The sequence below is a fragment of the Vanessa atalanta genome, chromosome 25, assembly GCF_905147765.1.
Source record: "Vanessa atalanta chromosome 25, ilVanAtal1.2, whole genome shotgun sequence".
Lineage (NCBI taxonomy): Eukaryota > Metazoa > Arthropoda > Insecta > Lepidoptera > Nymphalidae > Vanessa > Vanessa atalanta.
The window spans coordinates 4,026,272-4,040,929 of NC_061895.1; the positions used below are offsets into that span (position 1 = coordinate 4,026,272).

The following is a 14,658-nucleotide window of genomic DNA, read 5'->3' on the forward strand; positions in this document are numbered from 1 at the left end:
TTACTTTATACATATAACACTTTTATTTTAATATGCGAATTACTTTCTTCTGGAGCCATTCCAGAGCTAAAGCCAAATGCTTGATATAAAACTGCATTGTCATCGTAACCGAATTGACATGACAAATATCTACTATAGTATCAGATGAAGTTCAATTCAGCTCGCATTTAACCTAAACATAGAAACATCGCAAGTTAAATAAAAGCTTGTAAAAATATTATGTAATATATTGTATCTTATTCCCATTATATACTATCACTGAAATGCCAAGCGCCGTATAACAATAAAAAACCTGATAAAATGTACCCAATGAAATCCGAGACGAGGACTTCAAATTAAACTAAAAACTACGCGAGTGAAGTCGCGCGTGTGCGATACGCGTTTACTTTCAAAACACAATGAGTTCAAATGAATAGACATATTTGAAATATTAAAAAGTGAAACGTATGAGAAACTACACGACCTGCCTGCCTCAGCTTTTCGAATTTACTTCTCACGAAACGCAATTTCATGAGAAATTTCTTGAAATATCACCTGAATTAAATCAACTCTGTCTTTCATATTGAAATCTTAGAAAAAAAATATAATTTATCAAAACCAGTCTTTTTTAATTGACTTTTTAGAACTCTATTATCACACGATTGAAATGCTTTTTTTATCAAATCAAATTTATTTTTCGAAAATGGAGCCGAAATCATTGTTTGTGTACTAAAAATATTTAATATCTTCAAGCGAATAGAGGAGATTTTAGAAACCGACTTTCATTTTATTTTACATACCCATTTCCTTCGCGTGTGTATTTTTGGTGATAAGCGTTATCATTATTATAGTCATTTCATGTATATGACATTTACTTTCTGCCATTTTACGAATTTTGTACTGGACAAGATTCACAAATATTCACATCGTTTAATGCAAATGCCATAAAAATATCTGAAACGTACGCATTCGTTACATGAATACCTACACATATATAGTGAATAGGAAGAAACGTAATAAGTTAAAATTAATCTTAAGGTTTAAAAACACAGGTACGGTCCTGCGTTGAATATTGCTCGCACCTCTGGGATGGCTCCGCTAAGTACCTACTGGAGGCCTTGGATCGGTTGCAGCGACGTGCGGTTCGCATTATTGGCGATGTAAAGGTCACCAACACCCTCGAGCCTTTACAATTGCGTCGAGAGATAGCGGCACTCAGCGCTTTCTATCGAATGTGTCACGGCGAGTGCTCAGAGGAACTATTCTCCCTTATTCCTGCTTCCCCTTTCCTTCACAAGTCCACGCGTGCTGGTTCTCGATGTCACCGCCTAACTGTGACATCAATTCCATCGCGTACAAAGAAATTTGGCAACTCTTTTCTTTGTCGCACTTCCAAAACATGGAATTCTTTACCAGCGCACGTATTCCCCTCCTCTTATGACCTGGGTTCCTTCAAGCGAGGCGTGAAGAGGCATCTTGCGGGCCGGCAAGGCGGGGGCGGCTAGAGCAGATCACCTTTCCCAACTGCACTAGCCGTCGTCGCGTTTGGACTCTACTACCACTTACCATCAGGTGGAGCAGAGTCATTTGCCCTCCCGGGCAATAAAAAAAAAAAAAATTTAAAACTCCATATCCCAAAACTAACACATTGGCGCTTAAGCTTCTCATTCTTTAAGCAGACGATATATTATAACTGATTCGAGATGGCCCAATGGATATAACAAGTAGATCTTAATAGAATATCACGAATTCGTATCGGATATAAATGTCACATCTGCGGCAGATTTGCCACAAAACCCACAACTAGAGTACAAGAATCTTACCTTAATTGAGAAAGGTTTTTACCCATCTACAGGCTTCTACATTTATTATATGTTTTTATCTCCATATAGTATAAAACAAAACTTCCCGCCAGATCTTTTAAGCACGGCAACGGTTTTTAACGCGGTTTTCATCAATAAACAGAGAGATTCAAGAGAAGGGTTTATACGTACATACATGCGTATTATTTTAGAGGAACGAGAATTTCTACTTTCCTAGCTGGAAATAGAAACAAGAATTTTTCTTTTTATTTTTGTTCTGCAATCTAGAATGTTAGTCTTATCGCCTCCGTGTGAAGCTAGGACGAGTAGCTAGTATCTAATATAACGAAACCATCTTTTCTAAGAATAATATGATCAGACATCCCCCTTTCTTATTATAAACTTTGACGCCTCACCCCTTGGTCGTTTCCCGACCACATTAGTTCCAAACTTATGTGATTTCTTGAGATCAAAACAAAAGTTCGAAAAACAATATGATATTGCTCTTACGTATCCAGAAATATCATCAATATCTATTAACCTTTGTGAAATCATCGGTCTATTTGAAATATTCTTACTATATTCTTAACGTATATTATTTATTAATTTAACATGTTTTAAGCAAGATTAAAACTATATAACATGTAATGTGTGTTCACAAAACGATCATTTTAAATATTGAAATTAACGTTATTTGCAAATTTTTACCGGATATTTGAAGGATCGTTAGTTATTAATATATAAAAGGGATAATTATTATCGCCGTATATAATGAATTCATGCGTTTTATTGTCACTAGCGGTCCGCCCGTCTCGCCGTGTTTACACAGTTGCAATTTTTTTATAAAGAAATATTAAAATTAAATTTTTAGTGCTCAATTCACAGCGAATGTTTTTTGTGGGTATTCTGTTCTAAGAAATATTTCTTTCCGACATGTAAGACAAACATTGTGATAGCTCGACTAATAAACATGATATAATTTTAATTTATATTATAGCAATCAGATATAAAGTAACCAATAATTTTTTTTTTTTACAATTTGATCTTTAGTTCCGAGAATACCCCATACATACATTCATACAAAAAAATTGTGCCTTTTTATAACATTAAGTTTACATTGAATGCCGTTCACCATTTTCGACATTTTCTAATCTGTCTAGATTCATTATAAACTAACAATAAGATTTAACGGTGACATATAGATCAGGCAACGAGTTTCAGTACGACAAATTTAAATCACCTTAGAGGCTAGACAAAGGGCATTCGACATTTGAGGAAACGATTTCAAACTTCACTTACGTCTAAATTACTCCTTACAATACGTCAATTGTTATGACGTGATAAAACGAAAACATTTCCAGACACTAATGCTTTTTCTACGAACTAAATCGACAATCGCTATGTGACTTTGTCACGGTCTGCCATACTGGGTCTTTTGCTTTATAGCAAGCAGATATATTCCTAAGTGAGATTGGCGAAATAATCGATATACAGGAATATATTGTACACTTTTCTCATCTATAAAATATACATATAATACTAATTGTCATTTTAGGGATCGACCGTCAGGAGTTTGGCTTTTTGTCTTAACATATATTTTTCCTTGGAGTTCAAGCTTGCTTCATACGAAAATTCATCAAAATCAGTTCAGCTGTGAAAGAGACCTACAGTCAGATAGACGGAGTTATTTTTGCATTTATACTACTCATTGGATGACTATAGAATGTGTCTCGATGTGCTAAAATCAAAAACGTCGCATAATCTTGTCTTAGCGTGCCATGTTTAGTTATGTAGAGGTGATGCATGACGAAACAACGATCTCCTTCAAAGTCCCTATGTCTTTTGGTTTAGATGGCGAATCATAGACTTTTATGGTAAGCTACAAAATAATACATAACGTTATACACTTACATGAGGGTACTTCTGCGATGGCGCCATGGTGAGGTGACCCATGTGGTTGTAGTGAGCGGCGGGCGACGAAACATACTGCCCATAGTCTGGCTCCACGCCACCACCGACGGGGTAATCGCCCGCCTACAGAGTAACATGATAATTACATTTTGCTACATATAACCAACACTTTTAATAAGAAAATATATCATTACTTTAATTTTTATTAGAGCATTCTTATAACTTATATTTAAAGATAGGTTTTCTTAGGTATTTAGGTAGTTTAATCTATCTCAATCACAGACCTATCGGACTTTTTTTTGTAAGTATTAATAATATTCTATTGCGTAGTTCTGTTTGAATGATGAGTAAGTCAATGTTTATTACAGGCACGAGAAAATAACAAGTAGGTTCTTACAGCGCCAATTTCATAATGAGTACATAAGAACGATATTTAAATAAAATAATTTTATAATAAGTACCTAAGAACAGTATTTAAATAATATATTATTTCTGTACAAAAATCAATACATCAACCAACTCCACCAACGCTTGTTTTTTTTTAATAAAAATAAGTATTTTTGAAATCCTTTGCTTTTGGAAGAGTAATGACGAAGGAATAGCTTATCCTTCCTATCCTAGCTTCCCAGCCTTGAAGAGCCAGTGCGAATGGTCGGAGGTGGACACTTCTTGGACTTGATATTGTGAGCAGGATAGATAGATATATATACTGGTGGTCTTGTTCAAGTCCTGGTACGATTGTACCAGAGTAAGAGTACATACCTGCATTGCGAGGTGGTGCTGATGCGCAAGCGCAGCGGATAACTCCGCGTCCTCGGTGGAAGCGTCGGACCGCGACACAGGACTGTGTTGCGGACCATACGCACCCTCTACCGGACCGTTACTGTAACAATGCAAATTATACATTTTAATTTTTAAGTTGAACTCTGGAGCCTTTAAGAGTAGAGTGAACAGGTTTCTTTTGGATGGATGTGTACCACCTTCGTCTTCATCTACACTTTCCATCAGGTGAGATGGAAGACAAACGCCTATTCCGATTCAACTATATAAAAAAAAACCAACGGTCACAAAATGACATGTACGTTTCAATACTTATTTTAAGATAGCTGTTAAAATAATTGTATTTCTTTTTAGTATCTATTCTAAACAGTTTAATATAAACATACTAAACTTAAAATTCATAAAACAGTTAACATTTAAAAATCTTTATTCATGTGAAACAAACACCCAAATAGAATAGGTACCAAAACGAATTAAAAAAAAGACTTTAATCGATATAGAAAGCGTCACACTTCTTAACAACTAAAACTGTGAAAGACCGACGAAAGAATCTCAACTGACAATATAAATATAACAAAATTCAATAATACAATAATACATTTGTATTATCCATATCGTCGTTTGGCATTCAGAAGCGCGAATGTGAAAATATTGCATGTTTTCTTCTTCTTATATCGATAATATTTATCTAAATAAGAAAAAAAAAAAAACAATATTTTCACATTCGCGCTTCTGTATGCCAATCGATGATATGTAATAATTGTTCAGTTCTATAGTATATATTGAGTGAACGTTAATAAGGTTCTATTACAAGCTCAAAAAATAAAAGAGACGTCGTTATCGCGAGTATCGATTGTCTGACCGCTGCAGTAAATGTAGTGTTTGTCTAATTAACTGGAACCGTTACCAATACCTAGACCGCTAAACTAAAACACTGTTAGTATTCCATTAGAGGTTCAATAAATTTATTACCACAACGAGAAATAATAAAAAAATGAGTTATATAATCTGAGTTTAGCAAAATTTTGTGTAAATATAAACATAACAAATGCTAATACAGCGTGGAAACAAACCATTTTTATCTGTTTTCAAAAAACCCACAAGTAAACATTAAACTAACCGTAATCAAGCGAAGTCGTTATTACCCTTTATATCAATACTAACTGAAACCCGCGGCTCTACCCGGGCGAAATTTATAAAACTTTATAAACGCACCCCCCTTCACCTCCCCCATTTTAACCCCAAGCAAACATTGATTAATTCTCCATTAAAATATCCTCCCCCTTTTCACACCTTTAAGAGTTAATTTCCGTGATAAAAAACTATCATTTGTCCTTAAGTCCGTCTGTCAGTCCTATCTTTATAACAAATTTCATCTAAATCGGTTCAACGGTGTAAACGTAGACCTTAAAATACTCCGTTGATATCTCAATAGACAGACTTACTTTCGCATTTATAATATTAGTAGGGATTATAAAAGTAACTTTTTTATTGATCAAACCGAAAAATTTATGGTTCAATGATTTTTAAGTAATTTCTTTTTAATTCCTATAACTATCGATGGCCGATATCCCAGCGGTTGAAACACGTGAAAGCATCGTATGAAAACTCTGCTATGTGAGTAACCACCCAACCGCATTGGAGCAGCGTAGTCAAAGAAACTTCAAACCATCTCCTCGAATAAAAAGGAGGCCTTAGACCAGCAGTCGAAAATTTACAGGCTGTTTCTTTACTAAACTAATGTAACCTAAAACTGTTATACACCTTCCACAGCTTATAAAAAAAACAAAGGGCAGATGGAACACAAGGATCTTTAAAATGAAGCAACAAGAACGAATACAAACAATTGTAAATATGCCAGTAATTAATAATAATAATTAAAGTGACAGTACTTTTGACATTCGCTTTCGATTCTAAATTCGTTCCTTCTGCCTATATTTTATGTTTGTCAGTGGTACTAACATAAATGATAACCCACTACCAAAGTTTGGATTTATAGTCGTATTTTTAAATGTCACGAAATATATACAATAGTGACGTTTGACAAATGCTATAGACTTAACTTTAGTTTACAGGTGTACAAAACTTTTGGTCCTAAATTAGGAGACAGTTTAATCATTTGAGTATATGCAATACATTTATTTATATATTTATTCTTAAGAATAAATATATATATATAGGGTGTGTATGTAATGTGTAACAAGCACATATATATAATATTACATACATAATTTTTGATAATTTTTTATTTTTTATTATTTGATAATAAATTATGATATACCAAAGATCTGTACCAATTATTATCAGTTCTATACGAATCATTGTAAACTTACCACTATTTTTTTTATCTATTTTAACATTTGATTGGAACGTGTCGTTGTGACTTAAGTAATAACCATGCACTATTTATTATTATTATTATATAGACATTTAAAGTGGATTAGCAGATCAGAAGAACACATATCCACTTAAATTACAATCAAAAGTATATAAACTCTTTAGATACTAGTGTGAGATCTCTCAAAAATGTTAAGATTAATTTTATTGGACTCCTATGTTAAAGTTTTTTCCAACGAATAAGAGTTTATTTTAATTAATTAGTTTAATATGAAAGATATTCGGATTTGTTTATTCTTCGTATCATTTGAAAGTGCGGCGACTTTACGTTAGTCGAAACAAAAGACGTTCCCTTCTTAAAAACTAGACACCGTCTTTGATATCAAAGTATAGTCTAGATCTGTCACTTGTGAGTCTACGTCGCTTCTTTTTTTTAAAGGCATGCTTTTATTCAGTTTTTTCATTCGTTATTCTGTGATGTCAAACAAGAATGTATGAAGCTAATTGCAGTATTCTTAATGATGTTACCGTCATAAATGTATGAGAAAAATAATCATTTTAGTGCATGAGAGTTTTAAATGTATTCAATACGAAATATGAAATGTTTTCACACTAAGAGCCCTATTACTACTTCATTAAGGTAGATATTTGAATATCATTTATATAAACATTCTGAGTGAATCTTTTCTAGCTTTTTATACCAATCGAGATGCCGAAATATTTTATTAGCGTCATATTTTATACTTTGAAGTAAAAGTATGTCATACAATTTTACAAGATACTTAATAAATGACAAAGTACCACGGGCCTTTTAGTTAAATATTATATTAAAGAATGATAGTTATTGTTAATAAATTATTTATATTCTAAATAAAGAATGATAATAGCCTGAGGGGTTGGGATAAGAAGGCTTGTATCATCAGAATTATAAACTAATGAAAATAATCTATTTTATTGTGAACTAGCGATCAGCCCCGGCTTCGCACGTGTGCAATGCTGAGAGGCTGCATAAATAATATTAATGTGTACAATACTATAGTACATTATTTTCATCTATCTCGTAGGGTTCAACCAGCGTTTTGCAATGTAAGCGCAAAAAAATGTGTTTATTTACAACATCACACCAGAAACTTCTAAAATTATCAGTGTTTCTCTACTATATTATGCATGTATAATACATATAAACCTTCCACTTGAATCACTGTATCTAATAAAAAAATCCAGATTAAAATCCGTTGCGTAGTTTTACAGACAGACAGCGAGAAGCGCATTTGTTTTACACTATGTAGTGATTAAATGTCCCGTATCTAATTATTTCTCAGTTTACAATGTCGTAACGTTTATTGTTAAAACTGTACTTAAAACTATTTAATGACATATATGTATACACAACATTTATTAAGCAAATATTTTAATTAGATTTTTATAAAAATAACGATCACCAAATTATCCACAAAGAACTAGTTTGACGTTGCTATCAAGAATCTTATCAAGCTTACGTAGACGCTTCATTAGCACATTATTTCGCTAAAGAAACAAAACTTTAAGGTTTTGTGGTTTTAGGTTAATTAACCTAAAAAATAGCAACATTTTTTACAATTGAATATAGTGGTAGTAATGAGTGGGTGGTACCTACCCAGACGGGCTTGCACAAAACCCTACCACCAAGTGTCTCTCATTGGAGGATAGGGGATGGCAAATACTCATTAGTGTCAATATCTATTATCGTTGATGAGACCTACCATCAGGTGGCCAATTACCAGTCTACCTAAATATTGTTAAAGAAAACCAGATTCATATAATTAACTTATATTTATGTATAAGACTAATATCGAATATTAAATTCTTATGAAAGATACGAACATAGAATTGAAATAAAAATACAATAAAAAAATAGAGATAGCTTCATTAAGCATATATCCGATCTCGACATTATATAGCCGACTTCAATACAATTATAAAAGCCGTGAGCGGATCGATTAAAATCAATTTACAACACGGAATTTAATGTGCTAATTACACGGCGGACAGATCGGACGATATTACTTTAAAAACGTGTAATACAAGCAAACGCTAAGATTACAAGTTAATCGCGCTCATTAATTTAACACAGGACGATTTAAATTATAATACTGTTTAAGCATTTTTGTACGTAATGGTATTATAATTACTAATACGGAATGAACTCTGAAGTCATACCTATATTCATAAGCTTACGTATATTTTAACTAACATTATGAAGTGTTAAATATTTCAAAGGTAATATTATATATATTATACATCCTGTAAATGTCCCGATGCTGGGCTAAGGCCTCCTCTCCCTTTTGAGAAGGTTGAGAGCCTACTCCAGCACTCTGCTCCAATACGGCTGTATATAAAAGTAGCAGAATTTCATTGAATATAGACACATGGAGGTATCCTCTCACGATGTTTTCCTTCACCGCCGAGAACGAGGTGAATTATAAACATCAATTGAGCACGTGAAAATTCATCGAGGCTTGCCTGGGTTATTAATATTAGAATCATTTATTTATAATTAAATTAAAAGCTAATAAACTGTGTTTGTAACGTAATAATTATAGTAACTAATACAATCATTTTAAAGGGACTATAAATCAAGTCAGAACTTTATTTCCTTTATATCATAACAAACTATATAAACAGCTAATTGTCGCCCGCGGCATTGCTCGAGTTAGATATGAAAAACATACCATATCTTATCTGGAGTTATAGATTTCTTTATACCAAATTGCATCAGATTTGATTCTATGGTTTAGCTGTGAAAGTTTATATAATTAAGATAAAACATTTCTCACATTTAATAACAATGAATCAAATGACATTCTTTTAAATCGTATCTAATTTACGAATAAGATAATGAACCTTAAAGACGACTTACAACATTTAACGGCTATGCAACAAGCTGATATAACTTAGAACAATATCTAAATAGCTCGCGGCGATATACGTTCCAAGTTTGTAAAGTTGTCAATAGATAAGAAAGTTAAGATGTCGGATTGCTGAAGTTAGTAGAATTACATTGATAAGAAGGTCATTATTATTTAAAAACATATATCTGTGTTTTTACCACTAGCAACTTTTAATCGTACGCTAATTTACATATAGGTCTACAAAACGAGCTGCAAATTATACAAAAATACCATAAAAAATGTTGAGATTTCCAAAATTCCTATCGCACTGAAGAATGTAAATATGCTAAATTTCAAGTCAATAGGATTTATACTTTCGGACATAGTATAGAAAAAAAAAATAAAAAATAATACCTATCTTAGTTAGTATATAAAGGATAAGAAAAACAATTAAAAAATAATACCTATTTTAGTTTGTTTCATAGCAGATTTATAAATCGAAATAGTAAATTGTTATGTACATGTCGAATGACCAAATCAAATGTCCGTCAACACGTGTCGACATTTGAACCCTTTGCTTGTACCCTTTGTTATTATAAAATCGTAATTATTGTGACACACGTTCGTGTTGCTTTTAAGCATGTACAGTAAGTTGTAAGTTAAGACGTATGGTATTCGAATACGTAAGTACGAAAGGATATTATATTTAGTGTATAATTTGAAGCTCAAATAAAAATAACTTAATTATTTTTTCTGTCTTCTTTTCCCCGCCCGTGTCCCAATATATTTGGGAGGGGGGGAGCTTGTCTTTCCTTTCCATTCTTCTCTATTTTTCATCATCTCATCATTTAAATCCATCTCTCTCATATCCCTCCTCACACACTCCATCAAAAAATCAAAATCAAACTATACTTTATTCGAGTAGACTTTTGATAAGCACTTTTGAATCGTCATTTTACGAACTATATTAAGTGAAACTATCCATCGATTCGGAATGTAGATTCTACCGAGCAAGAACCGGTAAGAAACTCAGTGATTACTCTTTCAAAATTCGAAATACAAAGTTATTTTAGACAAATACTATTATATATGTATATAATATATCCTGCCTGAAATTCAACTAGTATTAGCTCCACGCCTTTCTATCGACTATATAATTCTGTATTGAATACTAGCTAATATCCATGTTTAATTTAATTAAATTAAATATTGTCTTATTAAATTAAATAGTGAAAAATACAGAAACTTCAGACCTAAGAGACAATAATCCTCCTCTATTTAGATAGATTATAACTAGTACCGTTTGTATAGAGAAAGTTTTCATAAAAACAAATGCCGGTAGAACTATCATAACAAATATTATAATTACATCATAATAGAAATACTGAAACTCGAACCCAGAGCGTACAAGCAAATATAACTTTTATATTGAATTAATCGTAACTCATAAAGATCATAATCCAATAACTATAATGTAATAAAAACTTACTGACCATTTTCTATTCGGTGGATGCTACTTTTCCGATTTCGATATTTATTTTAACTTTCTACAGGTGTTTAATGTCACTTACGAGGCACGAGCAAATTTAAACCATATTTAACATTAAAATTGAGTCTAAAATCATATATTCCTAAAAATAAAAGTGAATGTTTACGTAACTTTAGTTTACGTTTGTCCAAATGTATTCGATATGTGTGATCTATTGAATCGTTTCATTTTTATAATAAAAAAATAAACACATAGACAGGAACAGTTTTTAAACATCTGCGCATCAATTATTCAAATTCAAAAATAAACATCATTCAATTACGGACTTACAAGCACTTTTGAAGTTATCACGAATCCGTTTATCCTTTACGGTCTAAAACAAATGACAAATACATAACATTTCTCAACAAATATATATGAGTAAAACTGTTATAATTAAGGCCTAGAAGTTTTAATTAGTAGTAGCAGTAGTGTTAAATTTTAATTTTCATAACTTAATTTTGTTTTATTGTGTATTATTATAAAATTAAAAAAATATATATCTAGTGCTGCTCATAAAGGGAATTTTATATCGTAAAATATAAAGATTTAATTCTTTATAGAACTGACTGACCAAGACTAGACTGAACCAACCAATCAATGGCAAGTTATCAAGGCTGATAATAAATATGTTATTACTTCTGTGGCAAAAAAAACTCAAAAATGTAGTTTGTTTCTATTAGTATCAATTAATAGACACTAAGAACATTTTTCGGTTTTTTCGAATAATTTAAAAAATAATAAATTGATTTTATATTAAAAAAGGCTTATGTTTATACCAACAAAACGCAAAGTCATAATTATGTTAAATAAAGCAACGAGAAACAGTTCGTTGTTTCTATTTTAATTACCAAATATAATCTAGCACTAAGACTCATTAGAGCAATGAAATACTTTTTTTTGTCCTCGAGACATAAATCAATTAATAATAAAATTTAAAAAAAACAATATCGAATCATTTTTCAAAATAAGAACACCAAAAACCAAGCTAACTTTCAGCAACAAAATGAAAGTGGAAAAGGCAAAAGATATTTATCTTCTTGAGGTATAATTAAGTTAGAACGTACCACGAGATTCACTACACCTGATACTTAATCAATGTAACTCTAAGAGAAGTTTGTAAGTGTTAGGACTTTCAATTTGTCGGCTGAGAGTAAATACCTACAAATACAAATAGTCTTTATTAAACTCGACCTTTTCAATTTAATATTTATTTAGTCCCAAATAACAAAAATAACGTTTATCCCAACGGAGAGCAATTGGAACTCAAAACACGCTTGAACTCCAAGGAAGATCTTAAGATACTTTTTATGGCTAATACCAGACGACGAAACCCTGAAACGCGAGCGATGCCGTATCTTATTTCGACTTACAAATATCTATTGTTAGTTGACTAACTACGTCACGTGAACAATTATACAAATCGATCTCCAATAATATGTAATACGTAAAAAGATACAGGAAATTAATCAATAAATCGCGTGAATCACAGAACACGTAGCTCGAGTCGAGCCTTTTGCGTAATATAAATACGACGCACTCAAATCAAAAGTGCTATTCTATTAGAAATGACTTCGCATCTCATTCGTAAAATTTTGAAAAGCGAATTACAGTGATACGCGTAACATACAACGTCACAAATCACCATCTAACACTTCACGATCGCGTTCTGCGGTGAACTTTGAGGTCAGTCCTATAGAGTATAGAATAACTCTTCCAATTCTGAAAATTTTACACTCATCGACAATGTCATAAAACCGTTAAGTCTTTTTAAATATATTAAAAGAAATAACTGTGTATCGTTTTAGTCTACAGATAAATTTAATACATCTTCTTCAAAACACAATTAAATCAAATTCAATAATTACTTTATACTATAACAACTACTCGTCTACGCGAGAATTACTAGAAAATAATCAGAATTCAAAAAACTAATTTAACCAGATTGATTTTCCAATCAAACAGTCTTAACTCGATATTTGTAAAAGTAATCAAAATATTATTAAAATAATTACTCGTACAGACATTGATGAACAGCTTTTTAAATATAATATAGAGGAGAGTCATAGTCGTAGTAATACTTAACAATATAATTACTTTATTTAATTAAAATCTTTACCCACGCACGTCACACATACACATATGTTCACCTTAAAGCGTTAATAGCACAACGGTAAAAAGTCGCAGGATCGATCCTGACCCCTTATAAAACGGAACTAGGCAAGATAGACTAACTAATAGTTAATGCGTTTATCAATCAAACAATACATTATCATTACTTTTTATTTAATAAAAACTTCGTAACAATATCTTAATTATAACATAATTTAATCAAAATCAAAATATTATTTATTTAAGTAGGCCCATAAAAGGTCTTGTTTGTTACGGTGTTGAATTAAACTTAAAGCTACTTATAATAAACAATGCATTAAAATAATGAAATGTATTCCGTACATTTTTAAACATCGAAAAATATTCTACGAAGCTTGATTAAGGAATGTAAAAATAACTTAAAATATAAGCGACGTAATCCGTTTAATGGAATTTTAAGACGCAATCGCTTTTATTGAGGATGCGTTTATTAAAATGTTTCTGGACGAACAATTAAGATGGCTTAATTGATTTCATCAAAATTTGACCCAGGGTCCGCGAACGGCAAAGCATTAATATCAAAGTAAAGATAAATCTTTAAGTAATCTTCGAAATTTTTGTAAGATTATTTAATTTATGGAAATCGTTTTTGAAATATCTTTAAAAAAAAACCTAAATACGCATATCGTTTACAATACAGACACACATTCACACTGAATGATTCAACAATATTGGTCTATAAATGTTTTTGCATAGTAAATTCTAATAAGACTTATGTTATGTGATTTTTTTTTCCGTGTGTAATTTTAACTATAAAAGGCAATGATATACCATAAATTATAACACCAATACCTTTTAGTATGCTTTATTGTAACTACATATCAAAAACGTAAAATAATAAAAATTCTATCTAGATATCTATCTGTAGAAATTCCAATGCTGGACTAGGTAACAGCAGTTAGTTTTGAGGAGGTTTTGAGCTTATTCGACCACGCTGCTTTAATGCAGGTTGGCGGATATACGAATTATATACTATGATTTAAAATAAAATTGTTAAGGGAATAAATAAACTACATGGTATACATAGTTACCCATAATATATTCATATAAAAATATGAACAAAATAACGCACTTTAACGAACTTCGTCACAGGGGAATATTAAAATATATTCTTAGTACGAAAATATTTTCACAAGATATTTACCAAGAAGGTTCAATAGTAGGCTCGATTTTGTTGAAACATATTTAACTTACTGAAACAGGTTACTTTAACAAAAGAAAATTTTGTCCATACACTTTACATAAGAGCCAGTGAATGGAACACGTATACTTGAACAAAGGGTATCGGGTTCAATCACTT

The 14,658-nt window shown here is 31.5% G+C and overlaps 1 protein-coding gene across 1 annotated transcript in view; it reads right to left on the reverse strand.

Moving 5' to 3' along the window:
• LOC125073707 (catenin delta-2) overlaps nucleotides 1-14,658 on the reverse strand; it is a 76,188-nt gene that overhangs the window by 14,380 nt on the left and 47,150 nt on the right. Inside the window, exons 3-4 of the mRNA XM_047684687.1 lie at nucleotides 4,455-4,575; nucleotides 3,693-3,815 (exon numbers count right to left, since the gene is read on the reverse strand). Of these exons, the coding sequence (XP_047540643.1) occupies nucleotides 3,693-3,815; nucleotides 4,455-4,575 (244 nt within the window). The remainder of the gene's footprint in view (nucleotides 1-3,692; nucleotides 3,816-4,454; nucleotides 4,576-14,658) is intronic.